The sequence below is a fragment of the Marmota marmota genome, unplaced genomic scaffold (genome assembly GCF_001458135.2).
Source record: "Marmota marmota marmota unplaced genomic scaffold, marMar, whole genome shotgun sequence".
Taxonomy (NCBI): Eukaryota; Metazoa; Chordata; class Mammalia; order Rodentia; family Sciuridae; genus Marmota; species Marmota marmota.
This window is the reverse complement of record NW_025999896.1, coordinates 2433825-2458921: the sequence shown is the minus strand read 5'-3', so window position 1 is coordinate 2458921 and position 25097 is coordinate 2433825. Positions and strand designations below refer to the sequence as shown.

Sequence of the window (25097 nt, the reverse complement as noted above, 5' to 3'; positions counted from 1 at the left end):
AGGGGGGGGGGAATTGGGGATTAAAACCAGGGCCTAACACAAACTAGGCAAGTGTTCTACCACAGAGCTACATCCTCAACTTTTTTGTTATATTTTGAGAGAGAATCTCACTAAGGTATCCAGGCTGGACTCAAACTTTCAATCCTCCTACCTCAGTCTCCCAAATAGCTAGGATTACAGATAGGCACTTCTACAGAAGTTACTACTACAGAAGTTACACTTCTTTCTGGCCTCTAATTTCTGCCAAGAAATCCACATTCTGTGAAATCTTTGTTCCTTTAAAAATAATGTTCTTTTTCTTTAGTTGTTTTCAAGATTTTTTTCCCCCTCTAACTTTAGTGTTTACAGCTTGGTTATGACATGGATTTGTTTATATTATTTGGGTTTTATTGAGCTTCTCAAATATGCCAAATTTAGGAAAATTCAGCCGTTATTTCTTAAATCATTTTTTGCTATCCTTCACTCTTTGTCCTCTCTTCTAAGACTCCAGTGGCATAAATGTTTGATCTTTCCTCCCCTTGAGGTGCTATTAATTTTTATTTTCCTTGTCTCTTTTCTCTTTGTTTTTTTGTATGATAGTTTTTATTGTACTATTTTCTAGTTCTCTGCCTCTTTCCTTATTGTCTCTGCTACTGAGATCATTCAGTGAATTTTATATTTTTCAGTCCCGAAATTTACATTTGGTTCTGCTCTATATCTTTGCTGAGATTTTCTGTCTTTTCATTTGTTTCAAGAGTGTTCACTATTACTTGTTGGAGCATTTTTATTGTAGCCGTTTTAAAGTCTTTGTCAGATAATGCCAAAACTATGGTTTCTCAGCATTCTATCTGTTGATTTTTTTTTCCCTTGCAATTTGAGATTTTCTGGTTTGCCATGTGCTGAGTATTTTTGAATTGTATCTGGACTTTTTGATTAGTATGAGACTCTGACTCTGGTTTAAATCCTACAGGCATATAATCATGGGACAGTCCTTTAAACTGTGAATATACTGGTTCCCAATGACTCTTCATCCAGTGGTTGTAACATCAGTTTTTTTATAGGTGTTTGCAAAATGATATGAATATTTTTCCTTTTGAGAGTGATAAAACTGTACAGAAAAGCATGTAAATGTTATTAAAAGAATGCTTGTTATTTTGGAGGACTAAAGAAATAGTAGTAATTAGAAGGCAAAGTAGGGTACAAAGGAATTGTTGAGGCTTTTCAGCTTCCTCTTTTTTTTACATTGGTAATAATTAAACGGGTATTCACTCTGATAATTCGGGCTGGGATTGTAGCTCAGTGGTAATGCACTGGTCTGGAATGCACAAGGCCATGGGTTTGAGCTCCAGCACTGCATAAAGAAAAAAAAAAAGGTACACATGCTTTTTGATAATTAACTGAGGTATACATATGGTTTTTCATATTTTTCTATATGTGAGGTATGTTTCACATCAAAAAATAAAAATTCTATTTATTTATTTACCAGAGACTGAACCCAGGGGTGCTTTATCACTGATCCACATCCGCAGACCTTTTTATTTATTTATTTATTTTTATTTTGAGGCAGGGTCTTTCTAAGTTGCTGAGGGCCTCATTAAATTGTTGAGGGCCTCACTAAATTGTTGAGGCTGGCTTTGAACTTATGGTCCTTTTCCCTCAGCCTCCTAAGCCACTGGGATTACAGGTGTGTACTACTGTACCCGGCACCCCAACCAATTTTGATTTTCTTTTTTTTCCATTTATGTATTCATCATTTAAGAATACTACTTTAAGTAATTTTATTTTTCTGGAATGGTGCTTTAATGGTATACCCACATAACTTTGGGAGGATGTTACAACGTTATTTATCTCTGAAATATTTTTCTAAAGATTGTGGGTATATTTCAGAAAAATATATAAAATATGTATACATAGATATAGAAATAAATAAAAGTGATTGTATATCCATGTATGTATATGCACCTATCACAGTTCACTTTGACACAATGTTCATTTATATTTTTTCGAGCTCTGAATACTTATGCATGCTTTCTGCAAATGGGAGCTAGGCCAGCAGATTATATCCCCAGGCAGTGAATATTAGTGCAGCATGGGGCAAATGCTCTCAACCATTTAGCCCTCCTGAAATGAATGTGTTTTGCATGTGTTATTTACTATATTTGGTCTTTCTGCCACTTAATTTGTGTTCTGACAGTTTGGAGCTCTAATAGCTGACAAAAGTATGTAAGTGATATTGCTGTACCTGTCATAAAGGTGATTTTGCTGGATTTATAAAATGCATGTTTTATGGCAGCTCCAGGTGATTTTTAAGTACATGGAACTTAAAGATGAACAGACAGGGATTTGGACAGTCCTTTGCTGTGAAGGACCTTATAAACCTTAGTGCAACATGGAAAGAGCAAACCAAGCAGTGATTGAGTAGAGGAAATCTGGCCAAAGGCCTGCCTGCCATGGCTTCAGAGCCGCCCAAGCAGATACAGTGAGTGATTGCCATCCTGTGATGCTGTAAGCCCTTTACTGTAACAAACCTGTGTAGTTTGGTCTCATTTAGTGCTCTTCTTTTCATGACCTTGTTCCCTATATTAACCAGATGGGTGTGTGCTCTCTGGTTGCATGTGCTATTATGTCTTTCTCTTATCCATGAGCATCCACCACAGCATGGCTAGATATATTTATTTACCTATTATGTGTATATAAATGAATGAATGAACAAATGACAAAGTTTCACTGTTGCCCAGGTTGGCCGTGAACTCCTTGACCCAGTGTTCTTCCCCTTCTCTGCCTCTTGAGTAACTGGGACAACAGGTACACAAGTGCACCAGCCTGGAATGAATAGGTTTTGAATCCATAGATCATAGTCTTTGTCCTTACACATCTTTCTACTCCATTGTTTTCTGATATTTAGTATGTCACTGTCTGAAACCAGTTTAATTTTTTCCCTTTGTTGGTAAGCTTTCTTTCCTGCTTCTCACTTATTAGAATGCTTGTACAATTTTTTTCTTTATTCTCACGTTTAGAAGTTTTATGAAATGTTGCTAGAACTTTTCATTAATGTTGCACAAAATGTAGGTTTTTTGTTGTTTAGGAAGACTCATGTGTTTTATAAGCTTAAGGAAAATTTCTTCTTTATATGATTATTGTTTCTGCTCCTGTTTTTCTGGATCTTTATTCCTGCCTCTTACTTGTCCTCCCTAAACGTTTTTCCTTTGTCTTCTAGGAGATTATTCAAGCTCACTTTCTAAATCTTTTACCTATTTGAACTGCCTTCATTGTAGTTTTTCCTTTCACAATTATGCTTCTACTTCATACAGTGTTATTAATAATCTTATTTGTTCTCTTATTGTGGCTCTCTGTTCTTGTTGCATTGATTTGGTATCCTCTTAAATCTTTTTTTAGAAAGAAACCGGACAATTTTTCAAGGTTTCTTTTTCTTGAAAGAATTTTGTTTCCTAGGGTACCGGGGAAAGGGAAAGAGAACAGTCTTTTGAATACTTCTCAGATGTTTCTTTATTTTGAGCTCTTTACTGTTCTCTTTGCTCTCTTCACACACAGAGATGTGTGTCTATTTTAGAAGTTGGGAAGGGTTTCTTCTTAGTATACAGCTCTGTTACATATTTCAGGCCCAGTTGAAAGGCCTTGGTTTATGGCACGAGGAAGTAGGAAAGAGCTTGTGCTTTCTGCCCCGCCTGGCCCACCTGGCCATGTGTAAGATGTGGCCAGGGCAAATTTCTCCCTATTTCTTTCCATGGCCTTCAAGCCTGCAGGGCTCCCAGAGACTCTGCATGGGTCTACAGAGGTTCCTACCAACCTTCCTGCCATAGGATGCTTTAGGTGAGTTGTTATTGTCCCTTTGTTTAGTTATAGGTCAATCTTTTCTTCTGTCCCTGTTTTCTGTAATATATTTGACATCTCTTCCTAGTGTAGAGGCCACCATTCCTGTTTTTAGTTTCCATTAATCATTTCAAGTATCAATTAAATGGTAGGGAACAGAGGGAATTAAAGTAATACCTTCAAGACAGGCTCTTTCCTCATTGTATTGTTTGTTTTTCGTTTTCTGTGGTTTTTTTTTTTGCTAGAGGAACTGGGGTTAAAAGTCAGGGACTCACACATGTTAGGCAAGCACTCTACTCCTGAGCTACTTCCTTAGCTCTTTTTACTTTGAGGCAGGGCCTCTCTAAATTGTTCAGGCTGGCCTTGAACTTATAATCCCCCTGCCTCTACTTCCTCAGTAGCTAGGGATTGTAAGCATGTACCACCATACCCAACATTTATTTTTTTTAATAAGCATTTATCTTCAAGTGTCATTAGCAATGTTAAGGAATGGCATAATAGCATATAATGATTGCATCCTTAAGAATCCATTATTCATATAAAAAAGCATCAGATTCATCTGACACATGTTCTGCCTTTATATAGAATTTATTGAGTCTGTAATTGAGAGTAGAAAAAATTATGTGGTATAATTGGAGTCTGATATTTTGAAATAATACGATATTTCTTAGTGCTTTTCATTGTCAGTTTTGTGCTATCTTTATATTGTCCTTCTTTCCCCATTCTGTGCTATAATGGCACTTGATATCTCAAATGAAATGTAGGCTTCTTCTCGGAACCAAATGCAAACACCAGGAAGCAAGATAACAGTTCCTCTTTGGAGGCTCAACTGTCAGAAATCTGAAATAATCAGCTGGTTGTTCCACAGCCTGTACTCTGAAACCTGTATTTAATTTGCTCTTAATAGACTGTGGTTAGGGGAATTCCCACCTTAGTTGCTGTGGTCTGCAGGGGAGGAATTCCCTTAGGTTCCCTGGCCTAGAAAATCTCTTTCTCAGAGTAACTGACAAGTAGAGTAAATTCTACCAAACCAACCAACCAACAGTGGCAGAATGAACCTTTTAAAAAATAATTTGACATTCTGTTTCAAAGTCCATAAAGCATTCACAGTCGTACTTTGTTAACTTAAGGAAGTGAATCAAAAGAATGAAAATCATAATGAAAGAATGAATTTGTTGATTCATTATTTAGAAATAGGAAAGCATTCCAAGTATTTGACAATGGGCTGTTATTTAATGAATGGTGATTTAATGAAATGAATATTTTGTAACCAGTAGAAATTATAACTGAAGGCTATATAGCTGCATGAAAAAATACAAATACTATTGTGTTGGGGAGGCTCTTTTATTGCAATTATGAGAAAACATATATTTCAGTTTTTAGACAGGAACTGTCTTCATCCATTTGCTACTACTATAATAGCAGAGTCTGGATAACTTATAAAGAAAAGAACTTTCTTGAACTTGTTGTCCAAGATCAAGGGGTCCTGTCTGGTGATGACTTTCTTACTGTGTAACAACATGACAAAGGACATTACATGGCAAGATATAGCAAGTGTGCAAGCTTGGATCTCTTGCTTTTCTTATAAAGTCACTAATCCCATCACAGGGGACCCCAGTCTCATCACCTCATCTAATCCTAATTACCTTCCAAAGACCTCACCTCCAAATACCATCAATTTATTTATTTGGAAGTAAATTTTCTACCACATGAACATATTCAAACCATAGCATTCTGCCTCCCAAATTCATGTGCTTCTTACATGCAAAATAAATTCATTCTATTCCAGTAGCTCCAAAGTCTTGGTCCAGCACCAACTCGAAAGTCCAAGGTCTCATCTGAATCAGATGTGGATGAGACTCAAGGCATGATTCATCCTGAGACAAGTTCTGTCCAGCTGTGAAGTCATGAAATTACACAAGTTATCTACTCCCAAAATGCAGCAGGGATATAGACATTGGGTAGATATTCCCACTGCAAGAGAGAGAGTGGGGGGCAAGAAAGAGGGATTATTGGTCTTAAGTAACTTCAAACAGGGAAAGTAATATTGAGTTTTAAATCTGGAGAACAATTTCCTTTGAATCCATGTCCCCATATCATGGGTACACTGTGTTGGGGCTGGGCGTTTTCGGCCCTGGGGACCTCACCCCTATGCTTTTTTGGGCTCAGTCCAGGCAACAACTCTCACAGTTTGGAGTCTTATTCCTACAGTTTTCCCTGGCTAGCATTATATGCTGGTAGCTCTACATTTCTGGGACTGTAAGAATGATTCTGCTCCTATAGCTCCATTAGACATTGCTCTGGTAAATGCTTCCTGCAGTAACTCTGCCCATGTGACAGGCTTCTGCTTGGGCCCTCAGGTAGCCTGCAGCATCTTTTAAAATCTAGGCAGAGGTGGTCATGTTTCCAAGCTCTTGCATTCTGCAGTCCTGTAGACTTGATACCGTGTGGATGTTGCCAGTGCTTATTGCTTGTACACAACTTCTAGACCAGTGGGTCCAGCAAAGTCACAGCTGGAGTGGTCAAGGAACACCATGATGGAAAGTGGTGAGCTGAGACCTGCAGTAGCTCTGGGCCTATGATGGGAGGACAACCTCGAAGATCTCTGAAACATCTTTCTGACACTGTCTTAATGAATAGCACCTGACTCCCTCTAACCCTGTGAGTCTCTTTAGTAAATAGCCACTTGAACATACCTTTAGTACTTTCTCCCAAACATTCTTTTTCATTCCTTACATGGCTCTCCTGAAAATCTTCTGACTTTTTCTGCTTTGCTTTTAGTTGTAAATTCCATCTGAAATTATCTATTTGCTGTGACATCTCACTGTGTGTGGTTAAAAGTAGCCATGCAGCAGTCTGAATGCTCTCATGCTTAGATAGTTCTTCTGCCAGATATCCTAGTTCATCAATCTTCAGTCCTCCATTCCACAAAATCCTAGGATATGGACACAGTGCCCCCATATTGTTTGCAACTGTGTAACAAAGATGGCCTGTTCTCCATTTTTCCAATACATTGTTCCTGGCATTCATCTGAGACCTCATCAGAATGACTTGTGCTGTCTATATTTCTGCCAGCACTCTGATGACAGCCACATGAGTAATCTCTAAGAAGATTCAGACTTCCAATAGCTTTTTCTGAGCCTTCACTTAATGTTCCGTTTACAGCAGTCTAGGCTTTTTCTAGCTTTCTGCAAATTCTTCTAGCCTTTACCCAAAGGTGCTTCCATACTTGAGGGTATTTATAAACTACAATTAAATTGTTTTTACGTCTTAAAAATTAGAGTTGTTTTAAAAATAATAGAAGAGGGTTACCAGCCAAAATGAAAAACTTTGTATTTGGTTTAGATTAAAACATTAATCCCTTCACTGTTAACTATTGAGTTTTGCTGTACTAATCTACAAATTTATTGATTTACCTCTGAGTCATAATTACAAATATTTATAAATTCAAAGAGAAATCTATCTAGAAACCTAGTTAGCATAGAACAGCTGACATATTTATTGTTAGACAAGGAGTATTTTGCACTTACTCTCCTATAATAACAGAGGATATTAAACCTGAAGTTTATATTACATATTATGGTATTGAGACATATTGTGAGAGCCTGAATATAATCAGTTACATGAGAACAATGTACCCCTCAGCTGTACAAGTCATATACAGTTACTATGGAATATCCTGATAAGGCATGAGGCCTGGATCATAAAAATACTTAATTTTTGAACAGATTTTTAAGAACATGATGCCAATGTATATATGGACAACTGAGAATAGGAGAAACCCCCAAATTAATGTTTTAAAAAATTAAAAGCTGTTGCTAGAGGTCATAAAGTTTAAAAGAAATCATCCAATAGGTGGTCTCTCATTCAACTGAACAAATAACTATTCCTTTCTATAAAGCAGACACATTATAGTGGTATAAATTTATCTTTTTTAAATATTCCATATTTAAAAAAAACACGAGTTCCCTCTACTTCTGTATTTAGTTATTAGTTGTCTCTTACGTAGGAAAATAACACTGAATTTATATCAGCAAACGAAAGCACAAGTTTGTACAACTAGGCTCAGCAGCAAAAGTAAAGAATAACAATGAAAAGTGAAAAACTAATGGAAACCTCACAGAATGAGGACATTTGTGAAGGTCCTTGTCCTATGTGCCCCACAGTCAACATTCCATCCAAAAAAATCCTTAATTTTAAATGCTCCTGAATATAAACACAACTGTGTTCTGTGCTGACCACACACACACACACACACACACACGAAACAACTTCTCCAAGTCCTGTCATCATGTTTTAGGAAGAATACTGAGACTAAACATTGCATGTCGCAAAATCAGGAAATCTCTTCCTTTGAGGACTTGTTAAGATTCAAAGTTGTCTCTAGCCTAAGACAAAAGAGATATAGGAGAATTATGAAAGAAAGGGCACTGAGATTGTGTCTGTCTGGAAGTAACTGGGGTTACAGTGGAAAGCAGACAGATTTTCAGTTTATTATATAGAACTTTATAATAATTATAGTCACTGGCTAGCGCAGCCACGGAGCTGATTTTTTTTTTTAAACAAGTGTCCTTGTTACCCATTGCTGGAGTATTCAGTGAAAGATTAACTGTTCCACTGCCAGGGAAAATGTAAAAGAGGAAGGAACCACAAGGTGGTGGAATGACTTCTTACAGTTCTTAAGTTTTGTTAGTCTTAAAGCAGTTCTTCCTCCCTCCCTTTCTCCTTTATTCCTTCTTATTTACTGGACAAACTTAGGAGTACTCTAATATTGTAAACTTTATTTTTTTCTGGTTTACATTTTAAATTGTATAACTTATGTAAAATCAAATGCACAGGTCTTTAGTGTTCAGTTCTGAGTTTTGATAACTATATACGTTTGTATTTACAATATTATAAATATATAAATTACATATATAAATACAAATTTAATAACATATGTAATATTTCCATCATTCTGAAAAATTCTCTTTTGTGCCTTTCTAGTCAATCCCCTCATTACCCTAGAGATATTTCTATTCTATGAGTTATGTTTATCTTTACATTTCATATAAATGGAACATAAAACACAGGTCAGTTTTTATTGTTTTAGCCAAAAAAAAAATTACTATTTATACAGTTTTTGCATTCAATAGTAGCTCATTTTTTTATTTTACAGCTATAACCTGATTTGCTCACCCATTCTCCTAATGGTTGATATTTCAGTTGTTTCTAGTTTGGGGTTATCATAAATAAGGCTCTATACATATTTTTGTATAAGTCTTTTTGAGAAATATATTTTTATTTCTAATTAGCAAGTACCTAGGAGTGAAAGTTCTGAATGAAAGAACAGATTATGATTGGCTTGATGAGAACTGATGTACACTTCTACAGTACCCACATCTTTCTCAACAATTAGCATTGTCAATCTTTAATTTTAGTGTTCTAATGAATGTGAAGTAGTATCTTACCATGGTTTAAATCGGTATTTCTCTATGACTAATAATGCTGAGTTCCTTTTCTGAGTCTATGAGCCATTTGTGTATCTTCTTTTGCAAAACATCTGTTCAGATCTTTTTTAATGCTGGGTTTGTCTTTTCTAGGGATTCTTTATATGGTCTATATACAAATATTTTGTCAAGTATATATCCTGCAAATACTGTTTTTACCAGACTAAGACTTGTTTATCAGTTTTTGTAATGGTGTCTTTGGATGAGCACAAATTTTTATTTTTATAATATCTGACCAAATTTTTTCTTTTGTGAATATTCCCTTTTTTCCTGTGCAAGAAATATTTGCCCATTCAAAGTCATAAAGATTTCCTCCTTTTTTTTTTTTTCTTCTTCTAGAAGCTTTATGGTCCTGGAACTTAGTTAGGTCTGCATGGTGGGGAAAAAAGTCATTTTGTTTCTGCATACATATATCCAGTTGTTCCAGCATCATTTGTTGAAAAGTCTATTCTTTTTCCATTTGAATGACTTTGTTGATGACTTTATTGAAAATTGAGTGTACATGCATGTGTGCACTCATAGAGGTCTGTCTCTAGGCTTTCTATTTTGTACCATTGCTATTTTGTTTTTATTCTAATACATGCTGTCTTAATTATTGTGAATTTATGATAAAAATGAATTTTAGTAGTTTAATATCTCCAACTTTTTTTACTTTGTTAAGATTATTCAAACTTCTTAGAATTATTTACATTTCCATGTGAGTTTTAGAATTGGTAGTTTCATTTAAAAAGCATGCTAGGAGTTTGATTGAGATTACATTGGATCTATACATCAATTGAGAAACGTGAATAGGTATCTTTTAAACATCGAGTCTTCTAATTTATGAATGTGCTATAATGATTTTTTTTTTAGGTTTTCTTTAATTTTTTTTTCCCGAATAGCATTTTGTAGTTTTAAGTGTGAAGGATTTACACATCTGTTACGTTTATTTCTAAGTACCTGATAAAGTTTTTTATGCTCTTACACTTTAATGGGTTTTCTTTTCTTTCTGTTGTTTAAGTATTTGGAAATAAATTGCCTTTCACAGTTGACTTTGTATCTACCAATTTTTTAAGGTCACTTATTCTAATAGTTTTAAATAGATTTCATAGTTTTCTATGTACACAATCATGTCATCTGAAAATATAGTTCATATCTTCCTTTCAAATCTTTTTGCCCATTTTTTCTCTTGCTTTTTGAACAGTATGTCAGATTTCTGTCACTTTGACAAAATATCTGAGTTACATAAGTTATAAAGAAGATAGATTTATTTGGGCTCATAGTTTTAGAGGATCCTACAACCTAGAAATAAATTATCTTTTTTTTTTTTTTGGTAGTACTGGGAATTGAACCCAGGGGTGCTCTACCACTGAGCTATATCCCTGGCCCTATTTATTTATTTATTTTGAGACAGGCTTTTGCTATGTTGCTGAGGCTGGCCTTGAACTTGAGATTCACAGCCTCCTGAGTCTCTGGGATTATAGGCATGTGCCACCACAGCCAGGTAGAAATAATCATTATTAACATTAGAATGCCTCATCCACATATATCCCTATAGGTATGTAAATATAGGAAGATGGATATAAGTAATTTCACATAATTAAGATCATAATATGCTGTTTTAAATGTCACTTAAAATGAAGTTAAATGTGTTTAATTTTACTTTTTAAAGATTAGCATAAAAAAATGAACTCCACAGAAAGGATCCTTGCAAGAGATAGTAATTACTAAAAGATGATAATTGCTAAAGGTTCACCAAAAAATGACATAAAGCACATTGAAGTTTTAGTAGTTTTAAAAAGCTATATATTTCTATGTTTAACTTGTTAATGGCTTGATGTGACTTGCTGTGAGAAATGGGAAAAAGAATAATTATTTCAACTTCTTTTTTACTTTACTTCCCTATTCCCAATGGTTCCCTAATTTTTCAGTTGAAATTCTGGGTCACATGTTGTTTGCAACATTTATGTACCTTTCCGTTATCCATATATTCGATTAGTCTCAGTTCAGTTTTGAGATGAATTTCATTCTAACCTATCCATTATCTCTTATGCCACGGTCTCTGGTTTCTTCATTAAGTTTTTTGTTTTTATTCATCTCTTGCTTGGCTAGTTTTCTCATCAAGTGATTTTCTCAAGAAGGGCCAAGGTCATCCCTGAAGTTTTCCTTACTGTCACCTTTATACTTGAATGAAAATTTGACTGGGCATAAATTCATTGTGTCATGCTTTCTTTTCCCTAAATTTGCTTTCCTAGAATCCCATTAAACCAGTTTTCTTTCTTTACTATTTTTGTTTTGGCCTATTTTAATCAGAATTGCAGTTTTCAAAGGATATCATATACCTTTTCACTCATTGTGCTTGACAGATTACTACTAGGAAGGATTATCACAGCTATGGAACCACAATCTGAGCTGGGGTGTTGTGGGAATATTAATCTCCCATCTTGCTTTCCTTTATAGAGATAATTGATGACCTTGCCAACCTTGTGGAGAACACAGATGAAAGACTTCGCACTGAAACCAGGCGTGTGAGCCTGGTGGACAGAAAGTCAACCTCATGTGGTAAGAGATGATAATCATTATGGCTTTGCTTCTTTGATCACTTGTGGATTCACTCTGCTTTGAGTTTCCCATGTCTCATTACTGCGGGGATTTGGTTGCTCCTCTAATACAAGTGGTATCATTTATTTGATGAAGCATTGAAATTGCCAAAAGATGTGTTTATCTTATGATGAAATGAATTATTTGGGGTTCAGACAGAATATCATTATCTTTTTCTTTTTTTAATCTAATCTGTGAAACCTTTGTTTGTTTACAGAGATTAATAGTTTGGGAAATTGTATAACATTATGCAGGTTGGTAGTGGTAGTTCTTGTAGGTTTTAAAGATGCTCTTGTTTGCTTTTCTGACTTTTAAAAACTATTAGCTTATTATTGAACCTGCCCCAGAACAGTTAAGAGTTGCTCAGGTTTTGAAGTCTGACCAAGTTAAGATCCTACATTTGGTGATGTTGTTTTTTTCAAGTCACTTTATGTTTTGATGCCTTGTATATAAAATGGGGATTCATATTTCAAGATAAAAATCACTTGGAGTACTTAACATACTTGGCTAGATATTCTGATTGAGTAGATCTAAGATGGAATTCAAGAGTGCACACTATTTGTTAAGAATGCCTAGCAGTTCTGATGCAGATGCTTGTTATTCTGCAGTAATCCCTATGCAGCATTTTGCAAAGTGTAAATTATATATTGCCTATGTACAGTGCCTTGCCTTAAAGGTAAGTGACAATAAATGTGTACAATGGTAGCAGTCACTGTGATTCTTATTTGTTGCTTCATCTCACAAAGGTGCATGAGTTTATAAAGCTAACATGTGAAGAATCACTATTCTTCCAAACTCTAAACTCTTAGGTGCTTTCCAGTATTTTCTCTTTTTTTAATTTTTAATTTGATAATGCCTATTTGCAGGTAGAAATTGGGGTTTTCTGTAGTCCTGAGAGGGGCAAAAAAGTGGGATAGAAAATAAGTTCTTAGGCCCACTTCAACTCAGAAGTGTACTAGGAGACTCTTGGCACTGGGACTCTTAAAGAGCTATACCCTCTGAGTAATTTACACCCTTAAGTAAATTAAACTTGCACTTGAGGACTGTGGTGGAGAAGGCAGTATTGGCACTGATCAGAATATGGGAGGAAAAAGAAAGGTGGGGGTGGGGGAATACAGTTCTGATAGGCTGGGTGAGAAAGGCCCTCATGTGAATTTGCACCGTGGACATATTACACTCAGGTAGCCTGGGAAACCCATACCATGAATTTGGTTTGAGGCTCCAGTTACATGTCAAAAACAAATGAAATGCCTATTAGAGCAAAGAATATTTATCCTACATCTCTAGGAATCAACCATATATATATTTCTAAAGGTAATGACCAGCATGCAATTGAAGATAAGTGAGCAGAGAATAAGCTAGCATACATAGAATAGCACAGCATGAGCAAGGATCAGCAATAGACTGTGGAAAATGAAAACCAATCGGCATAGACTTGTAATTTAAAATTTATCAGACATAAATTATAACATTAATTCTGCTTTTTAAATTAAAAAAAAAGTTAAGCTTGAAAGCATCTTGATAGAACAGCAAACTCTAAAAAAAAAAAAGTAGCATAGAAAATTTGAAGAGACCAAATAGAACTTCTAGAAATTAAAAATAACAGTGACACAAAATGGAATAGATATTTTTCGTTATCAGCAATAGAGAAAATCACCCAGAAGACAAATTAAAAAAAAATTCACATTCCCTTTCCATAAATGCTAGCATTTAGAAGAGGACATCCAAATGCCACAGAAGTTAAATTATGATCTTAATAGGAAAGGCATTTGAGGGGTAAGGGATTGGTTCAAGAGCCTCAAGACACAGCAAAAATATTACTTACCTATTCCACTCAAATGCGAGGCATTGATCATTTGCATATTGATCATTTTATATGTAAACTCATACATACATGAAACTGCAGGCAAGGTGTGTTTTAACTAGTAGGGGTGGGATTTAAGCAAACCATTCAAATGTAACCGGATTACTGTTCATGTGGTTCTCTCTTACTGTGTCACTAAGAGGACTTGAGTGGATGGCAGCCGGCACATCATCATTCTCCTCAAAGGAGTGCAAAACTATGTTGTGAGCCATGAAATGGCCTTTTGTTTCCCTATCCTGCACATATCTTCCTTGATGGTCTGACATACCAGTCATAGACGCTTGAGTAGTGAGGGAATTTCTAGTTATAAATACAGAACGAATTGCAAGGGGGCCACACAGGAGAAGGGCCTGATGATGAATTTGTTTGTTCAGTTGTTAACAAAGAATTCAAGCACCTCTTTGTGAACCTTTCACTCCAGAGCCGGGCTTTAAAATTTTTGCTGAGATCTTTTTTGTGTGATTTTTTTCCCCCCTCCCTTTTCTTCTCCCAACTGCAGCCCTATGATAGCAACAAGCAGAAAACAACACTGGGATTTTTTTTTCTAGACTCTAAAAGCAAATTAGACTTAGAGGTTCCCTCTGGTACCTTTATGTATTTTCAGATCTGTTTCTTGTTTTAAGAACATTTACATAAAAGTAGGATCTTTGTAATTGCAGTTTAAATATTCAGTATGCCTGATCCTCATTAGAATTCAAAATAGAGCCTTGTCTGAGTCTGAGGGAGGGAGCCAATTGTGAAAGCCCAGACGAAGAATTCTGAATGACTAGGGTTGAGGGACAGTCTTGCTTCTCAGCATAGTGACTATTACGTAATGTTGTCTAAGCACATCTATTGTGACTGCAGCAGCGTTCTGGTGATGTGATTAGAAATCAGCCCCCCCCCCACCTTGCACAAACACAGTCTTAACCTAGAACCATTGGGTCTGCCTTCAGCACTGCTGGACATGCAGCAGGACAGGCTTTAAAACAGTGCAGTACAGCACTACTGGGCAGGCATGACACAGAACTGGATGTCTATTTGGGCTCTGACACTTGCAGCCTGGCTGACTTGGAGAGCTCGCTAAGCCTCAGTTTCCTTCTCTGCACCATGAGGATAGCAATCACAGATTCAGCATCCCTACTCTGAAAATTCAAAATATTAAATACTCCAAAATCTGACACTTTTTTTTTTTGTGCTGTCATGATGTCACAAGTGGAAAATTTTACACTTGACCTCATGTAATGTGTCTCAGTCAAAATGCAGGCGCACTCAAAATGTTGTACAAAATTACCTTCACGTTATGTATATAAGGTATGTATGAAACAAGTGAATATCTTGTTTAGACTTGAATCCCTTCCTTAAGATATCTTATTAGGTATATGCAAATATTCCAAAATCCAAAAATATCTGAAATCTGAAACACTTCTGGTCCCAAGCATTTCAGATAAGGGATGCCCAACTTATACACGTAGTTATTCTGTAGACTTATGGGAACAATTAGGTAGGATAGTGATTGGTACAAAGGAATCCTTACTCGTCACCAGCTATGTTAAGGTATGGGTTTAAGTTGATTGTAGAGAGCCTCTTCCATAGGTAAGACTCAAGGACTCCTGCTTCTATTTGAAACCAGCATAGAACATTAAGGAGAAGCAATTACTTGAGTTAGTCATATAGGAATATTTTGGAGCTATGAAGTTAGCATCCTCATTTGATTTGAGAAGGAGTTGATTTTTTTTAAAAACCAGAAATTTGAAATTTTGTGGTTGAAGCCCATTATCAGTCATGAAGTTAGCAGAAGCCACCTCTAGTGCACATGCTGTTGCCTTACCTTGTATGACCCTGCCAGTGTGTTTTTCTTACATTTGCTCTTTTTTTTTGGGGGGGGGGGTGTACCGGGGATTGAACTCTGGGCACGTGACCACTGAGCCACATCCCAGTCCTATTTTGTATTTTATTAGAGATAGGGTCTCACTGAGTTGCTTAGCGCTTCACCATTGCTGAGGCTGGCTTTGAACTCGAGAGTCTCCTGTCTCAGACTCCTGAGCTGCTAGGATGTGCCACTGCACCTGGCATAATTGTTCTTTTGAACCTGACAAAAATGTAGTTCAAAGTCGTGTAGTTTATTTCAAAGACCTTAGAGCTACTTTTGTCTTTCAAAAAATTGTTTTGAAAAATTATTATTTGTTGGGAGTATTTTTTCTTAGATATTGTTTTATTGCTTTTTCTTCTTTTGCTTGTCATTGTTCATTGAGATAAGCTAGTGAAATTCCTTAGCCCCAAGGAATTATTTGTGTATATGGGTGTGTCTCCATACCTCCATGCCATCCTTATTCATTCTCAAGGGAGAAGTGCTCTGTCTGCCACCAAGGAATTCTGCCTTCAAAGTCATCTTGTCCTCTGGCTCTCTCCTTCATTCATTCTCTTCCTCTATGCCAACATGATTACAGCATCTCCCTTGTTCTAGTCACTGGGCTAGGAACTGGAGCTAAAAGATAGGTCTTAAGAGTATAGAAAAGGGACATCTGGTGTAAATCACTCATGACTGACCTAAGTCAGCCTGGAGCTCCAAGGTTTCCAAGAGACCACAACCCCAGAACCAAGGCTTAGAGAATGAGTAGATGCTGCTTCTGAGTCTGCTAAAGTGAAAATATCAAACTAATATAAGCAGAGTGTATATACCATGATCTCATTAAAGGGAAGGAAAGAGGAGCATATGCAGTGTTTGTTGAGGCTTGTATAGAGGTATGGAAGATCTGTAGTCAATATTCAGAATGGTGAGAGTGGGTAAGGCCTGGGGCAACTGACGGGGGTTACCAAGGATTTCTTTATGTAACTTTAGACTATCTTACAGTAAGCTTATGCCACTTTTGTAATTTAAAAAATTAAGTAAAATGCTTCTATAATTAATATTTTGGTATTATACCTTTTCTTTGCAAGTAGTATTTAATAGGATTATGATAATGCTGTATTTTTAAACCCTTCTATATTTCAATGTTATAAACATTTTGTTAGCTACTTGGTAGAGAGGTACTAATCACTATGTCATCATTTAACTCTGTACTCCTGTTATGGGCGCCTTGTTCCACATTCTGCTATATTAGATGTAATGTGGATTTCCCCCCTATATTTAGGGTTTTTTAAATTTTTTCTTTCTCTCAGTTAAAATATGTTATAGTTTTGATATGAGGTGTCTCCCAGAAGCTCATACATGAGACAATGCAAGAATTTTCAGAGGTGAAATGATCAGATTATGAGAGATTTTACCTAATCCATGAATTAACCCACTGATCTGTATTAACTGTTTAGTCACTGTAGGCAAGTGGGAATGTGGCTGGAGGAGGTGGACCACTGGATTGTGACTTTGGGATTTATATCTTGTTTGTGGCAAACAGAGCTAGCTCTCTGTGCTTCCTCTTGCCATGTCCTAAGCTGCTTTACACTGCCATGTCCTTCCCTTATAACGTTCTGGCTCACCTCTGGCCCAGAGCTATGGAGTCAGCCAACCATGGACTCAACTCTGAAATCATGAGCTAAAGTAAACTTTTCCTCTATGTTGTTCTTATCAGGCTTTTAGTCACAGCAACAGAAAACTGACTAAAACAATATTGGTTAGGATACTTCCAGATGCCAGCCTCAGAGATTGGCTTTGGCTACCTTATAATCATGGAATTCTTAGTTAGAAGGTCATTTGAGGCCCAGAGAAGTGACATCTGAATGGCCAGGGGACAGGGCAGCCATCATTCCTGAATGAGAAGAGTCTGGATTGGATGCTGAGGTTGGAGTTGCTGAGTGGCTCCCCTGCCTGTAATCATCTCTGCCTATCTTGGTCAGAGAAGGGAGTGCCTACTGACTGAGCCTGGCTGCCCAGGGTAGGCAGGGGAAGACTGGTGGTTTTGTCATCCTAAGTGGGAGGTGATACCCCACCTCCTGGCAGGACATCACATGATAGGAGGTCTTTCAAAACAGAAAACGTGTCATCCATTACACACAGATTTTCCAAGTAGATTTATTTAGATCCAGGATGTGAGCTTTTGATATATATTGCTGAATTATTTTACCATAATGTATCAGAAACTGTCTCTAGCTCTAAGCTCATTAGTAACAGATTTTTGCTAAAAATCTAGTGTCTCTCTTCAGTCTTCATTGTTCTTGGATAAATTCTGGTGTCTGAGGTGGTTCTCTAGTGAAAACAGCTTTCCTCCTTGATTTCCATGACCCAGCATCATCCCAAGACTAACCCCCCAAAAAAACGCTCAGGTTGCTTTCTCCTTCCCTTCTTTTGTCCCACTACCATTCATTGAATGCTGTTGTATGTCAGGCACAAAGTCTTCTTGATTTCTGGCTCCATCTGATGGGAAGGTGCAGACTTGGGGCAGTATGAGAAAGGGTCTCCTGGAGGTATATGGGATACTGCTGCATGCCACAGCCAATATCTTACACTCATTTTAGAAAGGTGAATAGAATGTAATAGGCAGGTAGGAGGAAGTAGCATTCCAGGCAGTGGCAGATACAGACTTAAAGAGGACAACAACACAGGTTTCTCAAACAAGAAATAGGATGGTCTGGGATGGAGGACATTTGTCTGAGAGCCATAGTAAATTCAGCTAGACAGGCTGGGACCAGACCATGGAGAACTCAAATGCTCATTTAGTTTTAATTTCATCTGCTGTTGTGGGTGGTTTCACAGACAGCTAGCAATTTGACATCTCAGACCGACTTCAGCTGAATCCCATGACTGTGTCTTCATTTGCTGCCAACCAGCTTCTCTTGACTGCCCAAAGTACCCTCTAACTCTGTGCATGTTCCTTGTGGACTCATCATCTGTCTCCAAAAATGAGCTTTCTTTCCATTTCTTCCTGTTTTTTTCAGGCTCAAAACCTCTTCTGTAGCCAGGCACAGTGGTACATACCTGTAATCCCAGCTACGTGGGAAACTGAGGCAAGAAGATTGCACGTTCAAAATCAGTCTCATCAATTTAGTGAGGTCCTAAGCAACTTTGTGAGACTCTGACCCTGTCTAAAAGACAATCAAGAGGGCTGGGATTGTAGCTGACTGTTACGCCCATGGGAAGGTGGCTGAGTGTTTTAAGTGTCCGTGTTCAATCTCTGGCACCCCGACCCCAAAAAGTCCTTGATCTCTGCAGTTGTTTTCAGAGGCCAGACAGGAAACCTTGTCCTGAGTGAAGCAGGTAACTGTGATTATTATATCCAGTGGCAAACTAGAGAGCAGGGTTCTTTGTTTTTACCAAGGGGAAAGGCAAGCCGAGAATTGCCAGATCTTTTTTCTTTTAATGTGGCACTGGGGGTTGAACCCAGGAGTGCTCTATCAGAGTGTTACATGTCCAGCCCCTTTTATTTTCTGTTTTGAGACAAAATGGGAGTTTTGTCTAAGTTGCCCAAGCTGGCCTTAAACTTGTGGTCCTTCCACCTTAGCCTCCCAAGTAGCTGTGATGAAAATGTGTCACTGTGCCCAGTGTGTATCTTTTTAAAAACAGGATCTTGAAATATGAATCTTGAAGTCAAATCTTTCAATATTTTAACATTGACAGTAAATTTACATTTAAAAAAATACCATATGGAGCCAGGCCACACCTGCAATCCCAGCAGCTTGGGAGGCTGAGGCAGGAGGATCACGAGTTCAAAGCCAGCCTCAGCAAATTAAGGGAGGCCCTAAGCAACTCAGTGAGACTCTGTCTCTAATAAAATACAAAAATGGCTGGGGAGGGGCTCGGGTTGAAGCTCAGTTGTTGAGTGCTTGCCTCGCATGCATGAGGCATTGAGTTTGATCCTCAGCACCACATACAAAAATAAATAAATAAAATTAAGATATTTAAAAAAAGGCTGGGGAGGTGGCTCATTGGTTCAGAGCCCCTGGGTTCAATTCAATAATAATAAAAATAATAATACCAGTAATAATAATTTTAAAAACCCACCACATTGGTCAAGTAAAACATGTTGCAATGTCCTACCAGGGGTCTCTTGTCACATCTTTCTAGTCAGCCCCTAGCCCTGTTTGTTCTAACGCTGAACTCTTTCTCTTTCATACTCATTACTTCCTGTCCCCCTCCTATTTCTAGTTCTTTGTTGCATTTATGTAGCCATTAAAAACAACAGTGATAATAATGGTGTATTAAGAATTGTAATGCAAAAATTTAAAAAAATAGCAAAATTCTGACACAGAAAAAAAAATGAAATCTATTGATATAGAAAAAATGTGTATGATTGTAACTTTGATCTATTTATATACACTCTGGTCCCCACCTTGGGATTTTGGCATATTAACATAGTAAATATCTACCCAACCATCAGTATTACAAAAAGAAGTAAAATGGGTCCCTCTCCTTAAGGAGATCTAATATTTTTGACACAGTGTTTTCAATTGATTTAAAACTATTTCTCTCCCCAGGCATATCTGGAGTATTTTAGAAAAATGACTTTTCTCCATCATGGCAATAATAGATAATAAGTAGCGAAACTATATAATGTGAAACAATTAGGAGAATTGTTTCACATTATATAGACCTACCTAGAGAACAAGAAAACACTGTGACATCTGATGTGCACATTAGTATTTCTCAATATTCATTTCAGGTGCTAAAGGGTCACAGACCTTCCTCTTAAATATTTACTTCATCCTGTGCCCTGTGGTTGCTTGTGAAGTTTGGGTAATGTGTGTGTCAAGTGCTTGTGGTCAGAATGTCTTTTATATGTGACCACATCACTGTTGTCTACGCTGATTTTGAGTTCCAACTGTGGAAAAGCCTGTTTTTTTGCTAACAGCATTTATTTGGGGAGTGGGAATAGGAGCAGCAAGTTCAAATGTTGATGCCTCAGCTTAATCCAGGCAAAATGAAGCCTTTGAGAGGGATGCAAAATTGGAAAACCCTTACTTAATAGAAGGTGATTGATAGAGGCTGACAGCCTCAGAGCTGTCACCGTGATCACCTCAGAGACCTCCACGCTTCTTATGATCTGCAAGGAGGTACTGTTTTTTGCTATCATCAAGGGGTCAGAAAGGATCACAAAGTACAATCATTTTTTGATTATTTTTGCTTGGTGTGGTTTGAAACAATCAGGTGTGATTTTTAAGAGCACATTCTGTTCTTATCGAGTAATAATTACACCATAAGGGCCTTGATTGATGATGTTACTGATGTTCATGTTTGTGCGTGTTTTCTGGTAATGATTGTTCAGTTAATTCATCTGCTTTCACCTGCACTATAGGATCAGCACATACTGGCTGGGTTGAGAACTGTCAAGAGTCTTTGAACAGTGTGTTTTGCATACTTAAAGTATGTCTTATTGATATCATTTGTCTCCCTACTCACAGGAGAAGGAGCACCCTAACATCTGCTTAATGTATTTTGCTAACACAGCCAAACCCATCAGGCGTTCATTATTACACTCTAACACTCCTTATTCACATATTGATTTTCTTTTATATTTGTAAATTGAAATGAAATGAAGAATTGGATTCTATTTGTGGCTGAAATTACCCAAGCTAGGTAAGCCTGGGGAAGGAAATCACTCTGTCTTTTCACATGTAAAATCGATGGCTGAGATTAGATGGTCTTTGCAGTTCCATCCAACTTTGTCATCCTCTTTTCATACCTCTTTGAAGAGAATTAAACACCCCTCCACCCACATACCCACATACATTACAGCCCCTCAGCTATGGGCTGGGGGGGTCTAGGCAAGACCTTTGTGAATCTTTTTTAATCCAGGGTGACTGGTGCCAGGTTAGATCTCTATGAAATCATAAGGGACTTTTTACCTTCAGTGTTATGCATTATTGTATAGGTCAAAAAATGTAGGTGCATATGTAATTTTTCTTATCAGAACAAAAGAAAAAGGATGGGGGAAATGTTTTACTGGAAGACAGGGAGCAAACTTGGTGGGCTTAGTATGTGTTAGGATAGGAAATAAAAGAATGCTACTCCTGGCTTCTGTGTTCAAAAGCAGTTGATAGAGATTTCTTACTTTTGTCTCTCAAGTTGACATTATAGCTCTAGGGCTATTGTTATTTGCATATTTAAAAGCAATCTAGTATACATGTTTTGTTTTTTGAAAAAAAATTCCAAAAATGGAAGTTTTGATACAGATTTTCATGCCTCTCCTCCTTTAAAAATTATAATCATAAATGGGTTTAATGGAGGTATAGATCGTTTATAGGATTGTTAAAGTCAGTTACTCATAAAGTATTATCTTCTTGGTGTATTATCTAAAAGAAAATTCAAATACAGATTTCCTACCTGACTTTCAAGTGTAATCCCCTCTTTTTAAGAGGCATTCTGAGACCCAGTCAGTTACTGGTGTGTGCTCAGAGAAGGAGATACAGGTTTACTCTCCTCACCATTGCTTAGGAGAAACAATAAACATTGTTAAATAAAGTTAAACAGAAGCAAATGAAATTAAAGAATGAATAGAAGTAAGCAAAAATTTTTCAATTCCTGTATTCTTAGGAATTATAATAATACATGACTCCATTAATTGGTGACTCTCTACAGAGCATCTTTGTTGGCCACATTTGTTCTGCCCATGAATAAATCCCTCCTCTCCCTGCTGTGCAGGGGCATGCTTCCTGCAGGGTCTGTGAGGAAGCAGCTCAGTTGCAAAGAGAAGCCTGTAGTCAGAAACTAAACTCTAGGACTGATTTTTTTGGCCCTGATGAAGTAGATGTCCACTTTAGATTGTACATATTTAAATAAAATTCTAGGGGTTGAGTAGTGTAGGGAATTTGTGCTAGTTAGAAAATAGACAATGCTCCTGTACCCAAACCCTTGGAAATGCGGTGTTGTCATAAGGCCTGGTTATGAGCTTTTAAATAACTTGACTGCAGATGTTGGTGAATTAATGAATAATTTCATCAGCTTCAGGGATCCATTAATTGGCTCCAACAGAACCTCACCAATGACTTGGTATTTGTTTTTTGGCTCACATTTCTATCTCAGAACCAGGCAATAATGACAATTTTCAGTCACTGAACCATGTTAAATTCCTTAGAATAACTGATTTGGAGTTCATTTTAAAATCACCATTGATTTTCTCTGCCCCTGAGTCTGAACACTAAGGTCAATTTATTTGGATTGGCAACAAATTGATCTTTGTATGAGACTCGGGTATCAGCTGTGACTGTGACACAGGCCTCCTTCATGGCAGGTACCTTGCTTGGGCCTCTCATCTTATGGCACTTTCTGCTGCTCTGGAGCTGACTGCTGCGTTGTGGGTGCTGACATTATTTGGTTAGGCAGTAGCTCAGTTATCCACGAAAGAACAGGTGCCTGCCAAACAGCCAAACAACAAAACGCCCTTCAGTACTTTGATTTGTGCTCTAAATATCCCATGTCCTTCTTTTAGCCCTTAAAATGGTAATTCCTCTCAAAATGAATTCTGGATTTATGAAAAGTCATATTTATAAAATAATAGTCTTATTTCTTACAGATATGGCATCTAAGATTTTGATCACTTTGTTGACATTTTTTCTGCTATAGCTTGTTACCTGGAAGAAAAAATGAATATGGTCATTTTTAAATTATAACAGTGAGGGCTGGGGCTGGGGCTTAGTGGTAGCATGCTTGCCTAGCATGTGTGAGGCACTGGGTTAGATTCTCGGCACCGCATATAAATAAATAAAATGAAGGTCTATCAACAACTAAAAAAAAGTATTTTTAAAAATTATAACAGTGAATATGTAGCTATATTACTTGGCTCTGTGGAGCATCTCTATTGGTCCCATTTGTTCTGTCCACAAGTAATCCCTCTTCCTGCTGCTACTCGGGGGCATTCTTCTGCCAGGCCTTTGGGGACGCTTTTTAATTGGATGCTATCCTGTTTGTTAACTCTTAGAAACAGCGCAGTTGCACAACAGTGTGAAGATACTTAGTGCCATTGAGCTGTGTACACTTGAAAATGATGGAGGTGGTAAATTTTATGTATATTTTACAATACAGTTTTAAGAGATGAATAAATATGATATATCCCTATTACATGAAATTATGGCAAATTTGGAATAACAGCATTTCTAAAATTCCCTAGCATCTTCAAAATAATGTACCATAGTTCTCCATACAACCATTTTTTATGTGATATAATAGAATCTTAATTATATTTATAGAGGTTTTGGCTAAGCAACAAAAAAGTTAGGAACACAAATGGTTTCAAAAACTAGAGGATATCTCAAAAATAAATGTAAGTGAATTAAATATTATTGTTCCTCTTATTCTTGCCATTTCCATTAGTATTAATAAAGCACAGCTAACTGATCAATGATACATATGTACAAAATATTGGCCATTTATTTATTTTTTTGCCTGCTTGGGTTCTAGTGTTGACCTTTTTCCCATGTATTTTTTTCACTAATGCCTTATAGTTGTACATACTGGAGAGATTCCTTGTTACATATTCCTACATGCACACAATATAACATCATTTGACCAATATCATTACCAATGCTCTCCTGTTTGTTAACTCTTGGTCTTACTTCTTGAGTTTTAGATGTTCTACTGAGAAAGTCATTACGTGCACCTATATGTTAGAGTGTTGACCCTAAATTTTCTTTTAGGAATTGAATAATTTCTGGCCTAATTCCTAGATCTTTGATTCATTCTGAGTTGACTTTAGTGCAGGGTGAGAGATAAGGATCTAGTCTCGCTCTTCTACATATGGATAGCACATTTTCTTAGCACTATTTATTTAAAAGGCTGTCTTTTTTCCAGTGTATGTTTTTGTCAAGGATCAGATGACTGCATATGCATAGGTTTGTCTCTGTGTCTTCTGGTCTGTATCATTGGTCTATATATTTGTTTTTATGCCAGTACCATGCAGTGTTTCTTACTATAGATCTCTACTATAATTTGAAGTCAGGTTAATATGATGCTTCCAAGATTGCTTTTTTGGCTTAGAATTGCTGTGACTATTTGGGGTCTTTTATTTTTCCAAGTGAATTTTAGGACTATTTTTTCTAGTTCTGTGAAGAATGCCATTGGAACTTTAATGGGAATTGTGTTGAATCTGTATATTGCTTTTGGTATTATGGCCATTTTAACAATATCAGTTCTTCCTATCAATGAACATGGGATGTGTTTCCATCCTCTGAGGTCTTATTCAATTTTGTTCTTCAGTGTTTTATATTTTTTTCACTTTAGAGGTCTTTTATTTCTTTGGTTAGGTTTATTCCTAGATTTGTTAGTTTGTTTGAAGCTTTTGTGAATTGGGTTGTTTTCCTGATTTTCTTTATCTCAGCAGATTTATCATAGGTGTATAGAAAAGCTATTGGGTTTTTTCCACGGTCATTTTGTAACCTCCTACTTTGCTGGATTTATTAGCTACAGCATTTTTCTCCTGGAGTTTAATTTTTTTTTTTTTTTTTTTTTT

At 36.8% G+C, this 25097-nt stretch overlaps 1 protein-coding gene across 2 annotated transcripts in view; it reads left to right on the top strand.

The window, feature by feature from the left end:
- Stx8 (syntaxin 8) overlaps positions 1-25097 on the top strand; it is a 259235-nt gene that overhangs the window by 133258 nt on the left and 100880 nt on the right. For both annotated transcript variants that reach the window (XM_015504479.2, XM_048798066.1), the window contains exon 7: positions 11739-11840. In XM_015504479.2, coding sequence (XP_015359965.2) covers positions 11739-11840 — 102 coding nt within the window. The remainder of the gene's footprint in view (positions 1-11738; positions 11841-25097) is intronic.